We start from the raw sequence: 22,592 nt of genomic DNA on the forward strand, positions 1-22,592 counted from the left end.
CAAGGTAGCAAAAGTGAAACAAACACAAACTAGTGTCTTCATTTTAAAATTGCCAATAGTTGAAGTGATCTCAATACTCTGAAACTAGTCAGAATCACCAAAGAAAATGATGTTTTTCACTTTGTGTACTACACAGATATGGATTCACATTATAGCTCCAAAGGTCTTAATTTATTGAAACACAATCTTCAAACAAAAAAGCAAATCTGTTTCTAAAAAGTTCAACTTGTATATGATTACACAAGTCACATATGTAAGGTTGGTATTCATGAATATACATCTGAAGAAATAAGCAGTAGTCAACATAGTTTTAAAGGCATGTTTCTGGAATACAAAAATACTGTACCTACATAGTGCAGAGAACATCACAAGTGTTGCACACAGTTACACTGAAGTACAGTCACAGTTGCTCTGTCGGTAGGTAGTTTGTGCACAGCAACAGGACACTGCTGTTGAGTGTTGGCTAGTGAACTGGGGGAACCATAAACGTTAACGCAGAAAGAAAAGGCTGACCAATGGCATGAGAAGAGCCGCCTCATTTGCGTGATGAAGAAACAGCACAACGTTGGCAACAAGCTTCCTGATCATAAACGTGCCCGGAGAGTGTTGGGGGATGGCCACATGAGTGCTCCAAGTGAACCAGCTCGCCAGGTAGACCCATGACGTCAAGCCCGACGGGTTGCCTAGCAACGGCAAAGGAAGCGGCAGGCCTAACTCTTCCCCCCATCCTGAACGACATTTTGGTAACACTTTATAACCGGGAGCTTTGTTCAAGCAGACGAAGCGGGCGATCGAGCGGTGAAGGGATGTCTGCCGGCCAAGCCCCCCCTGCGAGTAACGGTCGCAGCTCCGAGGAAGCTCGCGACTTCTACCAACTCAAACAGCGCGCGGCCGAGTACTACAGGAGCAACTTGGTGCCACAAAGAATGCAGCAAGTGCTCAACAGCATGTTTTATGACAATCCCGACGATGTTTACGGACACCTGGTGGGTGTTTAGCTGTGCTGCAAGGGAGGGTCGAGCAGTTAAATTGCAGAATCCCTGTTTGGCCAATGTACAGATCTGCACAGGACAAAAATGATTTTAAAAAAATCATTTGTGGGATGTGGGTTCACTGGCTGGTAAGGTGCCTCCCTGAACATCTGTACTCTGCGTGCTGGTAATTGACCCACAATGCCATTAGTGAGGGAACTCCAGGATTTTGACCCAACCACTGTGAAATAATCTATTTCCAAGTCAGGATAGTGAGTGGCTTGGAGGGGAACTTGCAGATGATGATGTTCCCATGTATCTGCTGCTCTTGTCCTTCTAGATGGTAGGGGTCATGAGAATGGAAGGTGCAATCTGAGGAATCTTGTCTTGTAGATAGTTAAAAATCACACAACACCAGGTTATAGTCCAACAGGTTTAATTGGAAGCACATTAGCTTTCAGAGCGACGCTCCTTCATCAGGTGATAATCACCTGATGAAGGAGCATCGCTCCGAAAGCTAGTGTGCTTCCAAATAAACCTGTTGGACTATAACCTGGTGTTGTGTGAGTTTTAGCTTTGTACACCGCAGTCCAATACCGACATCTCCAAATCATGTCTTGTACTGTTGCTACTGAGCATCCATAGTAGAGAAAGTGGATGCAGTGTCAATCAAGTGGGTTGCTTTGGCCTGGATGGTGTCAAGCTTCTTGAGTGGTGTTTGAGCAGCACCCATCTAGGCAAATGGTGACACGAAGACTCTTAGCAGGTCTGGATCAATCAGATACAAACGCTTTCAGAGTCGCCTAATCAAACCTTCCATGCCAAGGTCTCCACTATCTGCAGGTCCCTGAACAACATTAAAAGGGAAACTGGAGTTTCAGGTAGATCGGGTGCTGAAGAAGGCATTTGGCATGTTTGCCTTAATTGGTCAGTGCTCTTTGGACAGTGATTTCCAGGCTCCACCTCTGTATAAAGGAGGTCCTAAACATCCAGATCTCTTTCCTGAGAACTCGTCAAACGAATCCCATATGCTTTGCATCTCCTCAGTTAAAGATACAGGCAACTTACTATACTGAAAATGTGTTGCTGGAAAAGCGCAGCAGGTTAGGCAGCATCCAAGGAGCAGGAGAATCGACATTTCTGGCATGAGCCCCTCTTCTGGAAGGCCTAACCCCGCCCCCACGCCGATCTCTGTCCCCACGCCGAACCCTACCCCCGCCCCAATCTCCGTCCCTGCCCTGATTCCCGCCCCCACACCTATCCCCGCCCCCACTCCCAGCTCCAGCCACACACCACATCCTAGCTCCCAGCCCTGCCGTGTTTTCATCATCCCTCCAGAACTACCCCTCTCTGAGGATGAAAGATCAGTCCTCGGCAGAGGCCTCACCTTCATTTCCCTATGCTCTCGGATCAACGAGTTCAACACGCAGCGAGATATCGAACAATTCTTCCGCCGCCTTCGCCTCCGCGCCTACGTCTTCAACCAGGATTCTCACCCATCCTCTGACGACTCCTTCTCCCGCCTCCAACACACCCCATCCACCTAGACACCCCGTGCAGGCCTCTTACCTGCCCTCGATCTCTTCATAGCCAACTGCCGCCGCGACATTAACCGCCTCAAACTCTCCATCCCTCTCACCCACTCCAACCTCTCACCCTCGGAACGTGTAGCTCTCGACTCCCTCCATTCCAACCCCAACCTCACTCTCCTGCTCCTTGGATGCTGCCTGACCTGCTGCTCTTTTCCAGCAACACATTTTCAGCTCTGATTTCCAGCATCTGCAGTCCTCACTTTCTCCTAGAAGGACTTACTATACTGACCAAGCTACGTCAATCTCACATGCTGCCCATGTACCAGCAGCTTATAAAGCAAACATACAGCAGCAGGATTTCCACCAGTCCATCTACACGACTCTGCACCTGCCAATGTTTTCCCCATTCCTCCAGCTGGGAATACAGAGAACATGCTCAGTTTGGTCATACACGGATTCCCCCCACCCTCCCCTTGAGAAAGAAGCTCTGAGGTGAACATTGGTCAAATCTATGAGCTGGATGTCAGTCTCTGAGTTCAAAGATCCTCACAGCAGCATTTCAATGCTAGTCATCAGTGTATCCTGCACTGCAGATCGGTGTTTCCTATATGTCCCGTAACTGGATCAGAGAGACGCCATGAGGATTCTAAAGGTTTTTCAAAGATCAGATGCCCATGTCTGTGCACAAGAGATGTGTGTGGCTAGTGCTATGAGATGCTATTGTGAGGTCAGCAACATGAAAGCTGTTCACAGCCAGCAGCAATCTGAAGTCTGTCCCCTATATACCACTTCAGCTCTGATGAAGAGTCATCTGGACTTGAAATGTTAGCTTTCTTTCTCTCCATGGATGCTGTCTGACCAGCTGTGATCTCTAGCATTTGTTGCAATCTGAAATCGATTAAGTGTGGAGCTGGAAAATGCCCAGCAGGTCAAGCAGCATGAGAGATGCAGGGGAGTCAATGGTTCAGGTTAGAAACTTTCATCAGTCCTCACTATCTGTAATCTGAAGTCATCAGGTACTCAATCTGATGTCCATTTCAAGAAGTTTCAGCATCCAGTTTCCTTGCTGCAGGCATTAGGATGGCACATGACATATTAATGTGCAGTTAATAAGGTTACTAATATGCAATAATCTTCTTTGATAGACAACTCCCTTCAACCTCCACATCTTACTTAAAAGATGCAATGAGTTATTGCCAGTGTCTAGATGGGCCTCAATGGAGTTTGCATGCAATTCTGTCATATTTGCCATAGATCGGGATGTTTAGGCCTCTAAAATTCTGCCCAGTCACTGAGAAAAGGCAAATTACAAATCTTTGTATGGTTTATCATGTGTAGTAATTTCCTCAGTGGCAGAGGACCATGTAGCAGGAGAATGCTGGTATTTAAAATGTTTGTTCAAACACATCTTGTGCTACACCAAACTGCAAAAATTGTAGTTATTGCTACAAATAAGTATACCCAATGTAAACTGACAGTTTAACTATTACAGCAGAACAGTTTTTAAATGCAAATGTATTTGACTAAGGTCCATTTGCTCTAGATCTGATGTTCCTGTAATTGCTAGTTCCTTCGTTAATGGTGTTGAAATAAGAATTTTCTGTTTCTTACAAAGTGTACAGCTAATGAAGTTGTAAAAATGCAAATTAAGTAGTAGCAAGATAACCTTTTTTGTTCTTTGAGAGATAATTGCATTATGTTGTAATATTGGTAATTGTGCACATCTTTTAGATCTGCATGGAAATTTGTAATTTTCTTATTTTAACAGGCAAATTACTTTGCTAGCTTTGCAAAGCCAGCTGCAATAAGCAGGATTGTTGGAAAAGAGAAACTAGATTCAACGGGCCAACAAACAGTCCAAGTGGAAGTATTATGCACTATTAAGAATTTGGAGAAGGTTTGACTGGATCTTGTCACATGTTGATGTTTTAGTTTACCTGTGATATTGACATTTTATTTTTGATTGTCGATGTTCATAATTGCCTTGTAATAAGATTTTTATTGAAAAAACATATGTGATGTTTTATATTATTATGATATTAACTTTATAAATACTTGAGAGTATGATGGATTCTAGGTTTGTTTAAGACATTCAAAAAGGAATTTGGTGTTTCTTTACAAAATGCAAGATTACAGGAAGAAGACAGGATATTGACACAGGTGAGATGCTCTTTTGAAGAGCAATTACGAAATAATTCTGCAATGTTGTGATGGTAGTCTTCAAGGATTGCATTTCACATATATTCAGTTTTATAAATTTAGTTTTCCCATTCATTTTATGTACATTTTAAAATCTATACATTTTAGTTCACTTTTACTTCTGTGTTATTCTGGTCAAGAACTATTGTAAACTTTACAAAGAATAACCAACACTTTCAATTTTCTGATCCAATCCTACTTTAGTCTTGCTTCATTAGTTTCAGTATAAATGTCCAGTGCCACTAGACATACCTGTGCCAGTGCTACTTTGATTATGGCATGATGGAGAACAAAAGCTCCTGAGTTTGTTTCTTTCCTCCCTTCCCTTCACTGGTCCACTCAATGTAAGGTAAGGCAGGAATGACTTTTCTTGATATGAAGAAAGCATGTTAACGAGCGTGGCATCAAGGAGCTTCACAAAATGTAGTCAATGAAAATCAAGGATAAAACTTTCCACAGGCTAAAGTGTACCTGAAGATGGTTGTGGATTTTGGAGGTCAGTCATCATAGTGTGAGGGCATTGCTGTAAGATGGCTTCAGGATTGTGGTGGAGAAGTTAATAGAAAGCTTAATTTGGGACAAAATTTATAGTCACTTGCACAAATGCAGTTAACTAAGGAAAGCCAACATTGATTTGTTAAATCCAAATTATGTTGAATAATTTGTTTGAGTTTTTTTGGTGAGATTAAAGAAAGTTAGTGTCAGAAAAGCCATTGATATGCTGTACAAAAACTTCCAAAAGGAATTTGACTGTGCTGCATAATGTGAGCAAGGTTATGGAGTCAAAGAGACAGGAGTAACGGTTACAAATCACACAACACCAGGTTATAGTCCAACAGGTTTAATTGGAATCACAACCACCTGATGAAGGAGCAGCGCTCTGAAAGCTAGTGCTTCCAATTAAACCTGTTGGACTATAACCTGGTGTTGTGTGATGTTTAACTTTGTACACCCTGGTCCAACACCAGCATCTCCATATCAGGAGTAACGTGAAAGCTGACTGAGCAATTGGCAACAGTGAGTACTGGTTACTGGATTTGTTTTGGAATTTATGAAGATTTACAGTGGATTAGCTTTGTAGGTACAGGTTCAGAGAAAACTGCTTGATTGAAAACTTTGTGTTGTCATGAAACATTTTGTGTGATCACTTTTGACTTTTTGGCTCAATGTTTATTTGCACAGGATTAAGCTGAGTCAAGTACACATCTTCCGTTAATGATACTTGAAAGATTTTAATAAATACTACTTCAGTTGAGTTTTAGTGATAGCATGTCCAGAAAATTATGAATGTGTTTTTTAAGCAGTCCTACATTTGTCCTACATTAGTTTTGTGCAGGTATACTAGATGAATAGCCATTGAAGTGCTATAGTTTGACATGGATGTTATGAAGGCCCTTGGGTAGACCTGAGTTTAGCTGTGGAGGGTTTGAGTGGCTTTATGCTGATGGTGGGGACATTAGTTGGTTTGGAAATAGCATAGAGGTCATAGGTAGACCTTCTGACCTTAATTTTCAATGTTTCCTGAATCCAGGCAATAGATTATGATACCTATGTGAAGCTGTGAACCACAGATCATGGAGAAACTGATCAGACTGTATGAAAATCACAAGAAGCTAAAATGAATACAGTTGATGTCCAAAAGGACTTGGAGATTCAAGCGCATACCTGTTTAAAATGTCACAAAGAGGTGCACTTGGAGTATTGTGAGCAGATCTTGGCACCACACCTTAGGAGGGCATATCAGCCTTGGAGGGAATACAATGTAGGTTTTCAAGAATGAAAACTGGGGTTAACTTATGAGGGAATATTGGACAAATTAAGCCTATTTTCTCTGTAATTTAGAAGGTTAAGAGATGATCTAATTGAAACCTTAAAGTTATAAACTGGAAAAGTCAGTAGATATAGATAAACAATTTCCACTGTTTGGGAATTATAGAATCAGGTAGTGTAGTCTTACAGACCATTCAGAAGTGAAAAATAGAGATCGCTGGAAAAGCTCAATAGATAGGACAGTACCTGTAAAGAGAAATCAGAGTTATATTTTGGGTCAAGTGACCCTTCCTCAGAGGATTAGGGAGCACTTCTACATGCCAAGGGCAGTAGATGTTTGGAACTCACATCCACAAATGGCAGTGGATGCTTGATTTTAAATCCAAGACAGATACATTTTTGTTATACCAAGGTGTTAGGAGATATGGACCAAAACCATATATATATATATATATATATAGACGTATGCCACAGACCAATCATGATTTCATTGAATGATGGAACAGCGTTGAAGGATTGAATGGCCTACTCCTGTTCATATGGTCCCAAGATGCCCACAGCTACAATGGCATTGGCCACGCCTGGAGTGCAGGATAGATAGGAACATAGTTAAGTAGCAGTTGGGAGCAAGAGTAAACCATTTAACTCTTCGAGCTCATTAAACCATCTGATACGGTCCTGATCCTGAATGTGTTGTTAATTCTACTTTTCTATCTGCCCTCCCAATTGCAGATTAATCTTGTAACATCAGATATTGTGATTGGAGTGGAAGTCCTGGAACAATATCTCATGCTGTACTTGGTTCCTGAGTAAACTGATCACTTCAGAAAGATCTAGCGCATAACCTCTGGCCTGCTTATTCAGTGTTATACAGCCTACCATCCTTTGAAGATAGTGATTCAGTATAAACAGATTTGTGCCTGTGCCATTAGATTTCTATCAGAATTACAGCTGTGTTCTGCTGGAATAGCTGAGTCACCTCAGGATGTAGCCTTTATTTGAAAATGGCTTCAAATCATTAACATCTGTTGGTGTTTGATCTATTTAAATCTGATTGTCTGCAAATAAAGGCCAGAGAAATTTGGTGGTTGGATCTTCTGCTTGTGACCTCTACATCTAACTAAATCCTACCTATTAAGTGGGAAATCACAGACTGATGATTGCAGAAGCAGAAGATTTCAGTCAGTAAGTCCATCAACATTGGAAAAAGGAAGTTATTATTTTGGGTATTGATCTTCCATCAGAATTCCAATGTGCACTCCTAGGTGAATATTACTAGCTTGCAGAAACATCCATTGAGACCACTGATGTAGTATGGAATAATTTTAACAGCCAGTTTAGGTTTAATACATACATAAACTATGTAATCTCTGCATGCTCCTGTATCTTAATTTTAATCATCTGCTTTAAGTTCTTTGTCAGATAAATATATTTCACAATTTACAGTTTCCTCATGACATCCTGCTGTTACAAATCTATCTGCTGCCTGAAACTCATTTCCCCTTAAGACCTTACTTATATTTAATGCTAGCACCTCAGTCTGTTTGAAAGAACGTGAAATATCAGTGTTTTCTGCAATGTCCTTATCATTTCCATTATTGCTGTTAAAACAATTCCTCCTTGGACCACTCCTTAAAATATCTTTGATTATTTGAAAAGTCTCATTAAAGCAACAGTCTAATCTCTGTTACTTTTAGTAAATGTCCATATGTTTTTTCTAAATTAACACTTAGCTCCTTCACTTCTTCATCTCTTGTGTGTTGGTTGATAAAAACTCATAGATACATTTTTTAAAGAAAATTACTTTCTAAACAATGAGGTTTTGGAAGCATTTTTATTAAAAACTATCAAAGTGAACAAGAAGCATATGAAAATTACATAATTTGACCCATTATCCATCAGCAACTATAAAGAATATTGTGATTATTTAGCATCTCATTGGAATGCATACAATTTGTATGTGTTTAACATAAGGACATTTAGAATAATTTCAGCAAAAGCTGAAGAGTGGCAAATAAAATTATTAATCTTGAACTAACATTTAAATATACAATTTAAATCTTAAGTACATTTGTTAACAAAAGGATTAAAGCTTAAAATCACAAGGTGCACCAAATGCGTGTGCCTGGAAGTTACCCATCTGCTTAGTACCCTGTATTTTTGGATTTTACAGCAAGGAAACTGACTAGCTTTCAAGAAGCTTCCACAAAATCAGCACAAACATTATTCCATCCTCAAAAATTATGTAATTAAGTTGTTGCTAATGTCTTTCTTTTGTTCTGAGCTCTGGCCATGATAGTCAACCAGCTGATGTATAACACCACCAGTATGTCTTGTAAATAAAACACAGGACAAATCGAACCCAGCCAATTACCAGCCCATCAGTCAACTGTCCATTGTCAGTAAAGGGACCGAAGGTGTCATTAACAGTACCACCCAGCAATTCTTAACAATAATGTGCTCAATAGTGCTCAGTTTGAGTTCTGCCAAGGCCATCCAGTTCCTGATGTCAATAGCTTTAGAAACATAAGTAGGCTATTCAGCCCCTTGAGCCTGTTCTATCATTCAATGACATCATACAGGTTTAATTTGAATAATCTTTCCTAATAAACTAACCCCTGAAATCTAGGTATCATTCTTGTAAACCTACATCGTACTCACTGCAAAGCCACAAATCCTTCCTCAGATGTGTTGCCTATATCTGCTGACAGTACATCAAGTTCACTCACTTACAAAAATCATTGAATTCCAGAGTTGAAGTGTGAGTAACTGCCTTTGACATCAAGGGTGCATTTGACCAAATGTGACACTAAAGAGTCCCAGCAAAACTGGAGTCAATGGCAATCAAAAGGAAAAGTTTGCACTGGCGAAATCGTACATGGTACAAAAGGAAAATGGATGTAGTTGTTAGAGGTCATTCATATCAGCTCTGGGATATTTGTGCAGGAGTTCCTCAGGGTAGTGTCTCCCACAGTCTAACTATCTTCATCTGCTTCATTAATGACCTTCCCTTCATCACAAAGTCAGAATTCAGGATGTAGCTGATGACTGCACAATGTGCAGCATAATTTGTGATTCCTCAGACACTGAAGCTGTCCTTGTTCGTGTGCAGCAAGACCTGGACAATATCCAGATTTAGGGTGGCAACTGGGAAATAATGTTCGCATCACACAAGTGTCAACCAATGATCAACTCCAACAAGAGAGAATCTAACCATTATCCCTTGATGTTTGATGGAATTTCCTTCACTGAATTCCCCCATATCAACATCCTGAGTGTTACATTGATCTGAAACTGAACTGGACTGACCATTAGAAACACTGCAGCTACAAGAGCTGGTCAGGGGTTAGATTTCACCTCAGCCTACACTTTCCTGCCTGTTCTTCATAATCTTTCAGATCATCTAACTTCCAATGTTGTCACATGACTTACATTTATTTTTGTACTGGGTCCTGTGGTCTAGTATTTGTGTCATCCAAGTCCCATGACTTCTCTTTATACACTCTGCAAACTCAGGTGCACTTCAGATGACTTGGATGGCTAATATCTTAAAATGTTTAAATGAAATGACACGAAGCACACGCAATCTGTTAAGCAAACATTCGGAGCATGCTCCAGGACTCCTGAGGAAATGGGGTCCTTAGTGGACCCTGAAACAAAATAAGTTTGGGTTTTGTAGAAGCTTTTGCTTTCTTCATACTTACACGCAGTGCATTCCAAACCCTTTCTACTTACTGGGGGAAGATGGTTTCTCTCACCTCACATTTGCTTCTCTTGCAAAACACTTTAAATCTGTATCTTCAGGTTCTCAATCCCTTTTTTGTTGAGTCAGAATACTTACTGCTTTTCTACTCTGTCTAGCCCCCTTGAGATTTTGAAAATTATTTAAATCTACTCCTTGCCTTCTCTCCAAGGAAAATAATCCCAACTTTTCAAATCTTTCTTCATTCCTGGACCATTTTCCTGCATTCTCTTGAATCCAGTCACATCCTTTTTTTATTGTGTGACACCTAGAATTATACTCAGTGCTTCAGTCTAACCTGTGTCCTTTGTTAGTTCATCTCAATCTTTCTGCTATTGTACTCTGCCCCTGGAGTCCCTGTCCTGCCACCTGACAAAACCAGGTCTCTCTGCTCATACATAACCTTTAGAATAGTACTTTTTTTTATACTGTTTTTCCATGTTCCTTGTACCAAGGTGTACTACCTGAATCTTCCATGCTAACAGCAGCTACAATATATTGATTGCAATGGCTCAAGAAGGCTGCTCACCCCTACCTTCTAATGGGGCATTAAATTAATGTAGCAAATGCTGGCCTTATCAGTGTTACACACATTGCCCCATGGATTTTTAAAAAATCAACTTTTTGTGGTGAGCTAAGTTGAAGATGGGGTTGTGATTTTGAAATGTGTGCATTGAGTGTTCTACCTCACACACTCCCACCTCCAAACATTCTCGCAATGTTGAAACTTTAGCTCCTGGCCATCCTTGTGGAGATTTCACCCTCCATAATGATAGATGGCCAGACAGCTGTGGTCATTATTTAGTTAAAGTTTATTTGATGAGTTCAGAAAGTGACTGTATCTTGAGATCCACTACTGGTGCAATCTACTGTCTGGAGGGCTCCCTGTTACCCTGAGATTTGGGCACTTACAGTGGCCTTCCTGGCCTCACAGTCCATCTATATGATTTTGAATTGAATATGCCTCCCATGGGTAGCCTAGTAATTATTTGCCTTCAGGTACATTGTGTAGGCAGATAGACCAGATAAACTGTGTGAGTTACACATTAAATATATTTTCTAAATTGCACTTATCCTTTATCTGAAAAATCTGTTAAATGTATGTTCTCTTGACAGCTAACTGCACTTCCTCCACACCCTCTCCACTCCCTCAGATCTTCCATGCTAGCTCCATATTCAATATGTCCCTATGTTGCTTCCATGCATACCTGCTTATCTAATATCACAATGAACAGAACTCAAAAGCCAGAAAATGCCATTGAAAGCCTTTGAAATGCTTGTGCAGTAAATGAATGAACAAACATCTATTCAATCTCCATTAAAAATGTTGGTCATCTTAGAAACTCAGAGCTGACAATGAAACACAACCATTAGACCTCAGTCTTAAAAAACTCACTCCTTTTAAGTGCACAGATCTGTCAAAACAAATAAAAAATTAAATAATTCTTAAAAATATATTAATTATTATCTGATCGTAGCATTGTTAAACTAACAAAACTCACGGTCCAATTCACAATTATGTAATAAACTTGCACTGAGCTAAATCCATTTTTGGGAATTGGAGCTCAGCCAAGTATTCATGATAAGATCCATTGTACAACTATCACAGCTCCTCCAGAGCTCAAGATAATTTAGCCTTTAAATTTTTTGGGCTACCTGATCATTATTTAAAAAATCAACAGATGAACTTTTGACAAAATAAGTTTTTTTCCCAAGGCTTAACGGATGTCTGGACTGTTAAAAAGTGTGAAAATCAAAGCACAGGATCCAGACATATGAAGATCTGCTCATTGATACACACTGAATGCAGAAAAGCACATTGTCTGACTGAGAAAGTCCTTTAACAAAGTTACGTTGACCTTGTTTTTTATCAAAAGGGGCTGTAAAGACAATGATGCCGAAATGGCTGACAGCAACTGCCCAAGTCAACAATGAAAGAAGGCCTTTAGGTTTTGTTTTAAAAGCGTTCTACAATGAAAGGGCAGTGCCCAGTTCTCCCTGTTCAGGATTTTTCTAGTTTGATTTGTTTTAGTAAGCATCAGAAACTGCTGGGGACCCAGAGAAGCAGCTACAGTGAAGAGATTTCATGCTTCAACAGAGGTCTTGCCTGGACTTTCTCTCTGAAAACATTCTTATTTATAAGGTGTTTGAATTTACCTTTTTGCCAAAGGTTGTGTTTATTGGATGTTGCATGGATTGGAACAGCTCCTTGGTTAAGTTGTGACAGAGTTGGTTGGATTATCAAATGAGCAATGTTATTCTAAATTCCATTTTATTTTTGTTCATGTTCTATCCGTAGTGTTTACATAAATTCTGTTTTGTTTAAAGCTGAGTGGTTTGACCAGCTGTATCACTCCTGGAATATCCACTTTACATTTGCCTAAAAGAAAAAATAGAAAGGGCCTGGACTATCTCTTTGAAACATTTTGAGGCGGTCTGGCCTGGATCACAACAGAAACAAAGTAATGTGCCTGGACATTTCTATACTGCTCAATTTACTGGTCACTTATCTTTTAGGGACAATGTGTTCAAACATACTTAACCATGATATAATATCTAATTATGACATTCCATTTTGGCAATAACTCTTAAACTCTTTCTAAAATATTTCCAACACTGAAGTCTTCTCCAAGAACAGACTAATCTAACATGTTTTACACAGGCTTCTGGAGTCCGCCTGCCTCACTGAATCTGGCAAATGTAGGAAAATTGAGACAGGTATTTAAAAATACTAAATGTGACATCACCTGAGTACACATTGGTTCATAATTTGTCACTTTTTCACTGGTGGCCAGTGGAAGTTGACTGGTACATTTTATGATTCCGTCCATTCATTTTCTGCTATCCAACATGAGTTTCCCATATTGAAATGGTAAAATCTGACTAAGATATTTGAGTTAGGTAATCTCATTTATTATATCATGATTTTTTTTAATATCTGGAGATTTAGCATCTTTCAAAGAATGTTTATTCTCTCGTTCCTTTATGTCAGCTGTTTAATGCAACTGCTGTTTTGGTTTTGGGCTCAACAAATTTGCAGCAGATTTATTACTTGCCCATTGAAGAGCAGAACTTCTTTATTCCATGGAACTTTGGCCAAAAGTAATAAAAATAATTATTTCATGGCAGTTGCCTGCAGAGTTTTTCAATGAATTTTAACATATCTGAGCACATTCATATTGTACACTCCAAATAATAGTGAAAGCTGAATTACGCCTACTTCACTTTGTTCTATATCTAAAACAATGTGGTGACTAGGAACTTTTCTTTATGTTTATAATCTGGATTTCAATGACGATTAGCATACATACAACAATGTACTGCATCAAACATGACTAGACCTTTTTTAAAACCAAAGTCAGGCAACATCTCATTTACAGGAGATATACTGACATCTCAAGTTTAAAACATTACTACTCAAGATATCTGCATTAAATATGTTCTAACACAATCTGCTTTTCAGAGTATCTGTTTTACTACAATGTCTAATTCTTGTTGTGATCCTAACTACACTACCTTCGATACCATGGATAAAGAAATTGAGCTAAAGAATCTCAGTGTCCAGTTTGCCTTGGAATGGATTAATGGACCATTGAATTCCCTACTAAAAGGGCTTTTGCCATCTAATCAGAAACAAGTGGACAAATTTCTGAGGTACAACTTTAGTTCTTCTAAATGTATTGTTCTTTTAAACTTCTCTAGTAAAATTTCTTGCACAGAGCCTGTAAGTTATGTTTTGTGTGGGAAGACTGCTGATCCACAAGCATCGAAGCTATAATCAGCTGTCTTTCAACTTCAGTGGGTTGGTGATATAATTCAGATGTTTAGATCAGAGTGGTGCTGGAAAAGCACAGCAGGTCAGGCAACATCCGAGGAGCAGGAAAATTGACGTTTCGGGCAAAAGCCCTTCAGATGTCAGATACCAGGCTTGCAAAGCTGGCCCTCTTCTCACCACTCAGTCAGGGCAGATGGAAGAGAGGAATGCACAATAAATGCTTCAGAGATATGCTGAAAGCCAACACAAGAAAAGCTGAAAATCTGAAACAAAAACCAAGTGCCAGAGAAACAAAGCAGATCTGACATCATTTATGAAGAGCAACAGAGTTAATGTTTTGAGTCCATTGACTTCATCAGCACGTGATCAAAAAATGCAATATTGACATCAGTTCCTGGGAGACCATCGCTCTGGACCAAACCAGATGGAGGCAGAGTCTGTGGGAAGAAGTACAGCATTTTGAGACCCAATGATGACAAAATGAAGAGGAGAAGCAGAAGTGATGAAAAGGACGAACTATGACACATACTAGTAGTACATAAATAGAACTTGAACATGACAACAAATATTCTAAGTGTTATAATGTTTGTAGCTACTGAATCAACATCATTAACCATCTTAGGACTCTTGGTCTGGCTATGAGACATATATTTTCTTGCAATGATATTGAGAGAGGGAGTGAGTTTGATGGAAGTGAGTATGACTGTGAGAGGCATTAGTGATGATAATTGGTGCAGGAGAGATGATAGGGCTGCCCCAGTGCGTGTGTTGGCTGTGGAGAAGGCTGAAATGAGAAGTAGTTCTTGAGGTTGATGTGCAAGAGAGCCATTAAGTGGATGTGCTCCATGCAGTAGTGAGACTGTAGCCCATGAAACGTGGTAAAAGGTGTGTTTCATGGCAGTGTTACAGTGAGTAGTAGTAACTCTGTGGGGGTGAGGTGGCAGAGAGTAATTTTGTAGTGCTTAGCCTTCTGGAGTACAGAAGGTCATTAACCTTTTTTGACATTGCTTGGCATTTCTTTTAACTTGGGACACTCATTGATCTGGGCTGCTATCTCTGACCAGGCAGGGTGCATCCAGTGACATGGCGTTTGCTGGGCTCAAGGAAAAAGCACTGCCCTTTGTTCGATCACCCCATTCACCACCTGCAGATCTCTGGAGGAGCCAACCTACCTTTCTCGATCATGATGTTCAAGATAAAAGTACAGGACCACATTGTAAAGGGGCAGTTCCTGGCTTGCAGCACCTGAAGCGTGATGGAGTTAAACATGGCGTCAATGACAGGAATGACTGCTTGAGTTGTTTGCCATCAAGGCCAGTTGGATCATTAAAAAGCTGACATGTGGATGATTGTGGAGAAAAATCTGTAGGAGTGGTCGACGCACCATAAATCTCTGACAAAAAACGCTGACAAAACACTGGAAAGTTTAGCCCATTAAACATCTTGACGGGGTGGATGTAGAAAGAGTTTGTGGGAGAATTTAGAACTAAGGTTCACTGTTTCTAAATAAGGGACTTAAAACAGCGATGAGCAGAAATGTTTCCTCTCAGAAGGTCATGAGGCTGTGGAAATCTCAGTCTTAAAATGTGATGAAAGCAGTATCTTTGAATTTTGTTAAGGCAGAGTTAGATAAATTCTTGATAAGAATGAAGATGAAAGCTTATCAGGGTTAGGCAGGAATGTGAAGAAATCAGACCAGCCACGCTGTAATTGAATGATGGAGTTGGTTCAAGAGCCATGCAGCCCTCTTCTGCTCCCAACTCGTAAATTCAGATGCATGCCATAACAGAAGGAATAGAAAGAAGCAACTCATACTTTATGACACAGTTCTAAAGATAGAAGGACTTGCTAAGTTATGGATATGAAGTAGGAGAGTGGGACTGACTGCATTGCTTTACAGAGAATCAACATAGTGTTGACAGGCCATGTGATCTACAGCAGTGTAATGATTCTATGATTTCATGTGAGACTATTTCTTTCCTATTTCAGTCTAATGTAATCGTGTGTAAATCCTTACTGTATCCTTTTCTTACTGGTTAGTACATGACTCAATTATCCTTTTTAACCCAATCAATACTTCATCCTTTTATGCAGTCTGATTGTGTCATTTGTTTTAACACAATCATTAGTTTATCGTGTTTATGCTACAGTTTGATCTAGCAGAAACAGTTTGAACTAATCTCTTCAGTATTTAACTTGTGTTCTCGGAGCCCTGTAGACTGTCAACCATTAAATTCCAGTCCACTTTGCAGCCCCTTTAGTCAACAAATGTATTGACACTAATTGAAGGTTTTAGTCTTAACCTATTACTATTGAATGTTGGTAATGATTTGCTAATTGAGCATAGTGACAATTCTGAATTTGCTGTTTGTAGTGAATATTTTCAAAGAAAGATGGAAGAAGATGAAGAGCAAAAGAAAAAAGACGCTGAAGTAGAGGAGGTACCAGAGCCTGAACAATCTGTTTCAACCAATCCTATTCCTGTTGTAGACAAGAAAAAAAAAGCTCTTAAAGGTCAGTCTAATTTTGAAAAGTATTTCCATAATCATAGTTCACCTTAATATTAAAAATAGTTGACTTAAATGCTAAAAATAAAAATGCATTCCCAACCATTGTTTATACAGTTGTTGCAATGGATTTCATGTCGTTCAAATGTCCAAGTGTGTGTATCCAAATCACTTCAGTAACATATTTAAGTTAGCATCTCACAATGTGATTAAGTACTGGATTTAAATTTTTCACTTGCTGAATGGATTTTGCATATGGTTCTGGTAATCTAGCCTTAAAACGAGCTGTGGGCTCAGGTGGTGAGTAAGTATGATATTGGAGAACCACAAACAAGTGAAACCAACACAACAAACAAACTAAGTATAGACTGTGAAATCAATCTCAGATGCAACAAACTATTACCTGCAATTTTATGAAAAGCTCCAAACTATCAATACAACCTAAAAGCCCATTGAGTTCTTAGAAGGTGGCATCTAGGATATCATCTCACTTGCCTATCTATTTTAATTCCAAGCCTTTTGGTATGGTTGAACTTCCATCTTTCTCTGCTTTACAGGAAATTCATGCAATCAGATCCATTTGAGTGAGCACCTTTGCAACTCTATGTTACCCCCCATTTTCTGACTCTATCATATGGCTTCTGCTTCAAGAATGCAACTGCCCCCAAAGATATTCAAAGTAATTATTTCTCCTCCAAAAACTACTAAAAATCATTCACTTAACTACGCTTTTGGGATCTTGAATTAATAAGCTATTTCAGGTATGCAAAATTCTGCCACTTCCCCATGGCAACCTTTTTCAAAAACTTTGAAACCCACAATATGTTATGCAATTATGTTTTATATCTGGACTTGCACATGATCAATGGTTTGTACAGCTATCAAACTTGTGAGAAAATAGTCTAGAAACAAGGAGCAATAAAGAAAAAGTACTATGTAAAAGTGCAGTTGGCAGTTAGTTAGAGATTGAAAGGACAGGGAGAAACTCATTTGGTTAAATAATAAAATTAGTATCTAACATTAAAAATAATGAACATTAGTTCTCAGTGCCATTTCTCTTAACTGTTTAATTGTTCTTTATCAATCAATTTCCAAAAGATAGAACTACAGACACCTACTTTTCAAATATTTACATTTTCATTTTTAGGGGCATTTAGCAAATACTTGGTGGACAATTTTAAATATCTTCACACTACTTGCATATCACCTTTTCAATCTCTGCAAGAGATTGACAATCTTTGAAAGTCTTTAATGTAGAATTGTAGACTGTACTGTTGTGTCAATCTGCAGTTCTATAGCTAAACATGAATATTTAATCAATTAAATTGATTCATTTAAAATCACTGAAGTTTGATTTATTCGCACAGGTAAGCCACTTGACAAAACAAAAAAAAATGAATTGTTGTGACATTTTTAGTGAATCAGTCATTGGCTGTCTATTTTCCACTACCGTTAATTAACCAAAATAAACTAAAGCCAACTTGCCCTCGGGATGGTCCACTGAATTTCTGATCTATCACTCTGCTTGCCCTTCTAATCAACTGTGATTGTATCAATGCTTGTTAACACCTACCATGATTCAAGCCACATAAAAAGTACATTTTCGTGGAAAATGTATTTACAAGTGTCTTAATTTCATTGTTCACACATCAATAGTTCAAGAATCAAATGAATTAGGGAGAGATTTGCAATGTAAATGTCTGCAATGAAAAGTAGGCTATTTTACATTTTAAAAAATCATCATTGTCAATTATTCAAATGTGGACAGGCAGGAAATTTCCATTTTTTAAATTTAAAGTGTCATGATGCAAAGAATGATACAATTAACTTCAACACTTGAATTGGGGTAGGTGACAATTGACTAAAGTTTTGCTCCAAGTCAGTCTCCAGTAGACCTTATTCAGAATGTCTGAGCATTTTGTGAGGAAGGAATTGGTTTCAGCTTTGAGGTTAAATAGCCTGCTGACAGTCGTCACTAAGGCTTACACAAGAAGAATGGCTAATTGGGTGAAATATTGGAACATAACTGATGTTTGTGGAATATTCCAGGAAGGCCTCAATGTCTTCAAGTGTGGAAGTGGGAATGTAACATCAATTTATTTAGAATGTTGTTCCTTTACCCCAAACTAGCATGATTAAAGTTATTATTCTTTGAAGTCTGATTAATGTGTACTGACTGAATAACTTGAAATCAATGATGTTGTTCTTTAAATATGTCAACTTAAAAAGGCTTATCATCCTCTATCCAATATAACAAAGTGATGGACAAGAAAATGTCATTGAGACTATCCCACATCATCAAAATGCCCAGAGCATCATGATGCAGATAATCTCTTACCATTAATTAACTGATAAAACAATTGGAAAAAATTATCTTCTATTCCATTGGATGATCAAACATAGTCTTAGAGGTCATATTTGTTGTATTTATATTACAGCCAAGAAAAGTATTGCTCCAGAGAAACCAATCAAACCCCGCGAACCACCAGAAATATTTTTTCCTGGTGCTGTGGCCATTGGTGTTGTATCATTGGCAGTGGCTAAGGCTACAGTGAAACTTCAGAATACTTCTTTGTTTTTACATATTGCTGCCTTGAATCATGAGAAGGTAGATGAATTTTTAAATTATTATTCCTCATCTGCTTCTAAGTTTGTTCTATTTATAATTATTGTAAAAAATACAAGCTGCAACTTTATATAAACTTAGTCAGCAACATTTGAGCCATGAAGCAAAATAGCCAACGGTCCCTTGCATGAAAATATTACACTCTCAGGTTTTAAAGGTTTAACATTTCACATCAGACTTGAAGAAATGTTACGAACATACTTTATAACTCGATTCATTATAAAATCTTCGTAAAATTGTTTAATATTCAATGCAAATGCTAGTTTCAAGGCAATGCTGCACAGATCTTTAAGTTTCTGTGGAATTCTTGAATGGATAAGGATGAAATAAGCGAATACCTTTGTGGAGACTGATCCAAAATGATATGGGATACAGAAGTGAAGCAAACAGTAATGGTGTTCTGAGTGATTTACTAAAACAGAAGGGAGGACAAGCTGAAGATTATAAAGCATTGCAATAGGGAGCATGTATTAGAATTGTCATTAGCATGTCATCTCTCTGCAACTAACTTTCAATGACTAAAAAAGCTCAGTACAGCTGAAATCTAATAATATTGGATACTGTTTTGTAAGACTAAGTAATATAGCACATTGCCTACTGAGCTAAAGAGAAGAGCAAGATAAAACAGTAACATTGTTACTAAGGTTAGTGGAATTGCTAAATAAAAAATGTGTAATATAAAGGCTCATTTATATTTACTTAATGTATTTCATCTAAGGATGCAAAGAAATGTTTTTAAATTCTTAAGGAAATCTTTTGAGAATGTCTGTTTGAGATAGAGATAGGATTGTAGAGCTTCCTTCATCATATAGTGAAATCATGGCTGATCGGAATCTTATTTCTATCCACATGCCTTATCTTCATGTCCTTTTATGCCCTCAGCCAAAAAAGAACTGTCTCCAACTTGAAATAATTGCTTGAACTAAATCTATGCTTTTGTGGAAGAGAGTTCCACATAACCACCATCTTTTGTGTAAAGAAATGTTTCCTGATTTCTGTCCCAAATGGCCCAGATTATAAAACCTTGTATCTGATTCTTAATCAAATTGATCAGTTGTATTTCTTTTTCTCTCAGTTCCTATCATTTCTAAGCCAGATACATGATTTAAAAAAGACACGAGGGGCTTATTTTTTTAAACAGAGGGTGGTTTGTATGTGGAGTGAACTTCTTGAGGAAATGGTGGATGTGGGTACAGTTGGAGATATTTGGATAAGTACAAAAATAGAAAAGGTTTGGAAGGATATGGGCCAGGAGCAGGCAGGTGGGACTAGTTTAGTTTGTGACTATGTTCGGCATTGACTGATTGAACTGAAGAGTCTCTTTCCATGCTGTAGGACTCTATGATTCTGAGTTAACTTTAAAAAGAACGTGCTTTTCTGAAGCACATGTAGACAGGGAGTTAAACTGTTGATGAAAAGCATAAGAAAAGTAACTGGGATTCCTTGAAGCCATTTGGAAAGCAGGAACTAATAGCTTTACAAAAGTAAATAAGCAAGTGTTTGGAGTTAAGCATGAGATGGAGGTCACCATGTGAGATAATTGGAATATAATGAAAGAATTAAGCTTGGATCGGAAACCATCTAAGTGATAGGTATAGTCCTAAACATTAATACAAATGTTTATTTTAAATAAGGTTGGGAATTATTGAAATATTTACTAGATATTAAACTAATTTTGGGCAAATATAGCCTATTTGAAATAGGTGACAGAATGGTTATTGTGAATAATAGTGAGGAATTTCAATTGGCAAATATTCATATCAGCATCTTTCAACTTAATTGCAAAGGCATTAAGAGTAACTGAAGATGCATACTGAAATGTTTTATTTTAACATAAAACTTGAAAGATGGACAATAGAGGCAGGAGTATATAAAAAATACAGGGAAGAATATTAATTTAGTTTTATGGCAGTTTCAAAGCCTTCCATGGTCTTTTTTTAAAGTTTGCTGCTCAGAAAGCGAGATGCTGAAATAACGTGGGTTGAGCAGATTAGATGTACTGAGAATGGCAGAACCTTTACAGGGAGAGGAGGCAGTCCTGAGTGCTCCTATGAAGTTATGATCCAGCCATCACCCCACCCTTCCCAAGTATCACCTGGCTAGGTTTGAAAGCAAACAGGGAACCTCCAAGCACTGTTCAGGATAATTTATGGAATGAGTCTAATAAGCAATTAGAAACAAAATCAGAAATTGCTGGAAAATTTAGCAGATCTGGCAGCATCTGTGAACAAATAAGAGAATGAATGTTTTGGACGCAGGGACCCATCTGAACAGAGTCCATACCTGCTGAGTTTTTCAAGCAGTTTCTGATCTTGTTTCTGATTTCCAACATTTGCAGTTCTTTGGTTTGTTTTCTTCCTAATAAGCAGTAAGCTTGTTTTAACAAAATTGTAGATTTAACAGGTAACTGATCTATTTCCTGAACTGTGCAAAATTTGCCAGAGTCACTGAAGTAAATGCACAGTGGGGAATGCATCTTAAGTGAAACTGTAAGAATAGAAAGCTTTTAATCGAGGAAACTACACGCCTTTGGTATGACTACACGAGAAGCCACTACTCTGCATTTCTTCTCAGAGTGCTTGACAAGTGGTTGCCAATATTTTGGAAGCCATTTCATCTGTCTTGCACTTCTTTCCTATGGAGTTGTACTTCCTCATTCCCACTCTTCACTGTAGCTTGGGAACAGCTTAAACACTTCAATGATGAGATGCAGAGGGATCTAGGTGTCCTTGTGCAAGGTTAGAATACAGTTGCAGCAAGTAATTGGGAAAGCTAAAATGACATTATCATTGAAGGGGGACTCAATACAAAAGTAGGGAGGTGGTGTTTCAAGTGTACAGGGCACTGGTGAGCCTGCATCTAAAGTACTGTGCACAGTACTGGCTACCTTACTGAAGGAACAATGTAAATGTGTTTAAGGTAATTCAAAGAAGGCTTAACAGATCAATACTTGGAATGAGGGGGAAATGTTGGACAGGCAAGTTTGCATTTTTGGAGTTTAGAATAATAGAAGGTGACTTGATTGAAATATAAAATCCTGAGGGGAAGGTAGAAGTGGAGTGGAAATTTCCTTTTATGGAAGAAGCTAGAACTAGAGATTACCATTTAAAAATCAGGGATTGCCCAATTTAAAACAAAGATTAGGCAAAATCTCTACCGCTGATGAAAATCAAAAGGAGGAATAACACTGGCAGCAACACCAGCAGCAGCACTAAATGCCTACTCTTCAGCCTCAAGATGCTTCACAAAGCACAGTGGTCGGGAATGAAGATCCAGTTCAAAGTAGTAAGATTTCCCAAGACAGGGTTTACAAATAGAGGATTACCTCTTTTAACATGGGCACCTGTATCTTAAGATAATCAGATTTTCATGGCAGCTCAGTACTAACAACTGCTGTCTCCTGAATCAATATCTCCTTTCCAGTGGGCTAGATCAGGTTCTTAACTGGTGGCTATGAGATGCTGGTCTCT

At 38.6% G+C, this 22,592-nt stretch overlaps 1 protein-coding gene across 1 annotated transcript in view; it reads left to right on the forward strand.

Moving 5' to 3' along the window:
- Positions 1-604: 604 nt before the first annotated feature.
- The window catches only part of eno4 (enolase 4), a 49,463-nt gene continuing 27,475 nt past the window's right edge, over positions 605-22,592 (forward strand). The window contains exons 1-5 of the mRNA XM_060842452.1: positions 605-986; positions 4,272-4,400; positions 13,678-13,868; positions 16,364-16,503; positions 18,935-19,104. Coding sequence (XP_060698435.1) covers positions 660-986; positions 4,272-4,400; positions 13,678-13,868; positions 16,364-16,503; positions 18,935-19,104 — 957 coding nt within the window. The 5' untranslated portion in view covers positions 605-659. The remainder of the gene's footprint in view (positions 987-4,271; positions 4,401-13,677; positions 13,869-16,363; positions 16,504-18,934; positions 19,105-22,592) is intronic.

This window comes from Hemiscyllium ocellatum, chromosome 22 (assembly GCF_020745735.1).
Source record: "Hemiscyllium ocellatum isolate sHemOce1 chromosome 22, sHemOce1.pat.X.cur, whole genome shotgun sequence".
Lineage (NCBI taxonomy): Eukaryota > Metazoa > Chordata > Chondrichthyes > Orectolobiformes > Hemiscylliidae > Hemiscyllium > Hemiscyllium ocellatum.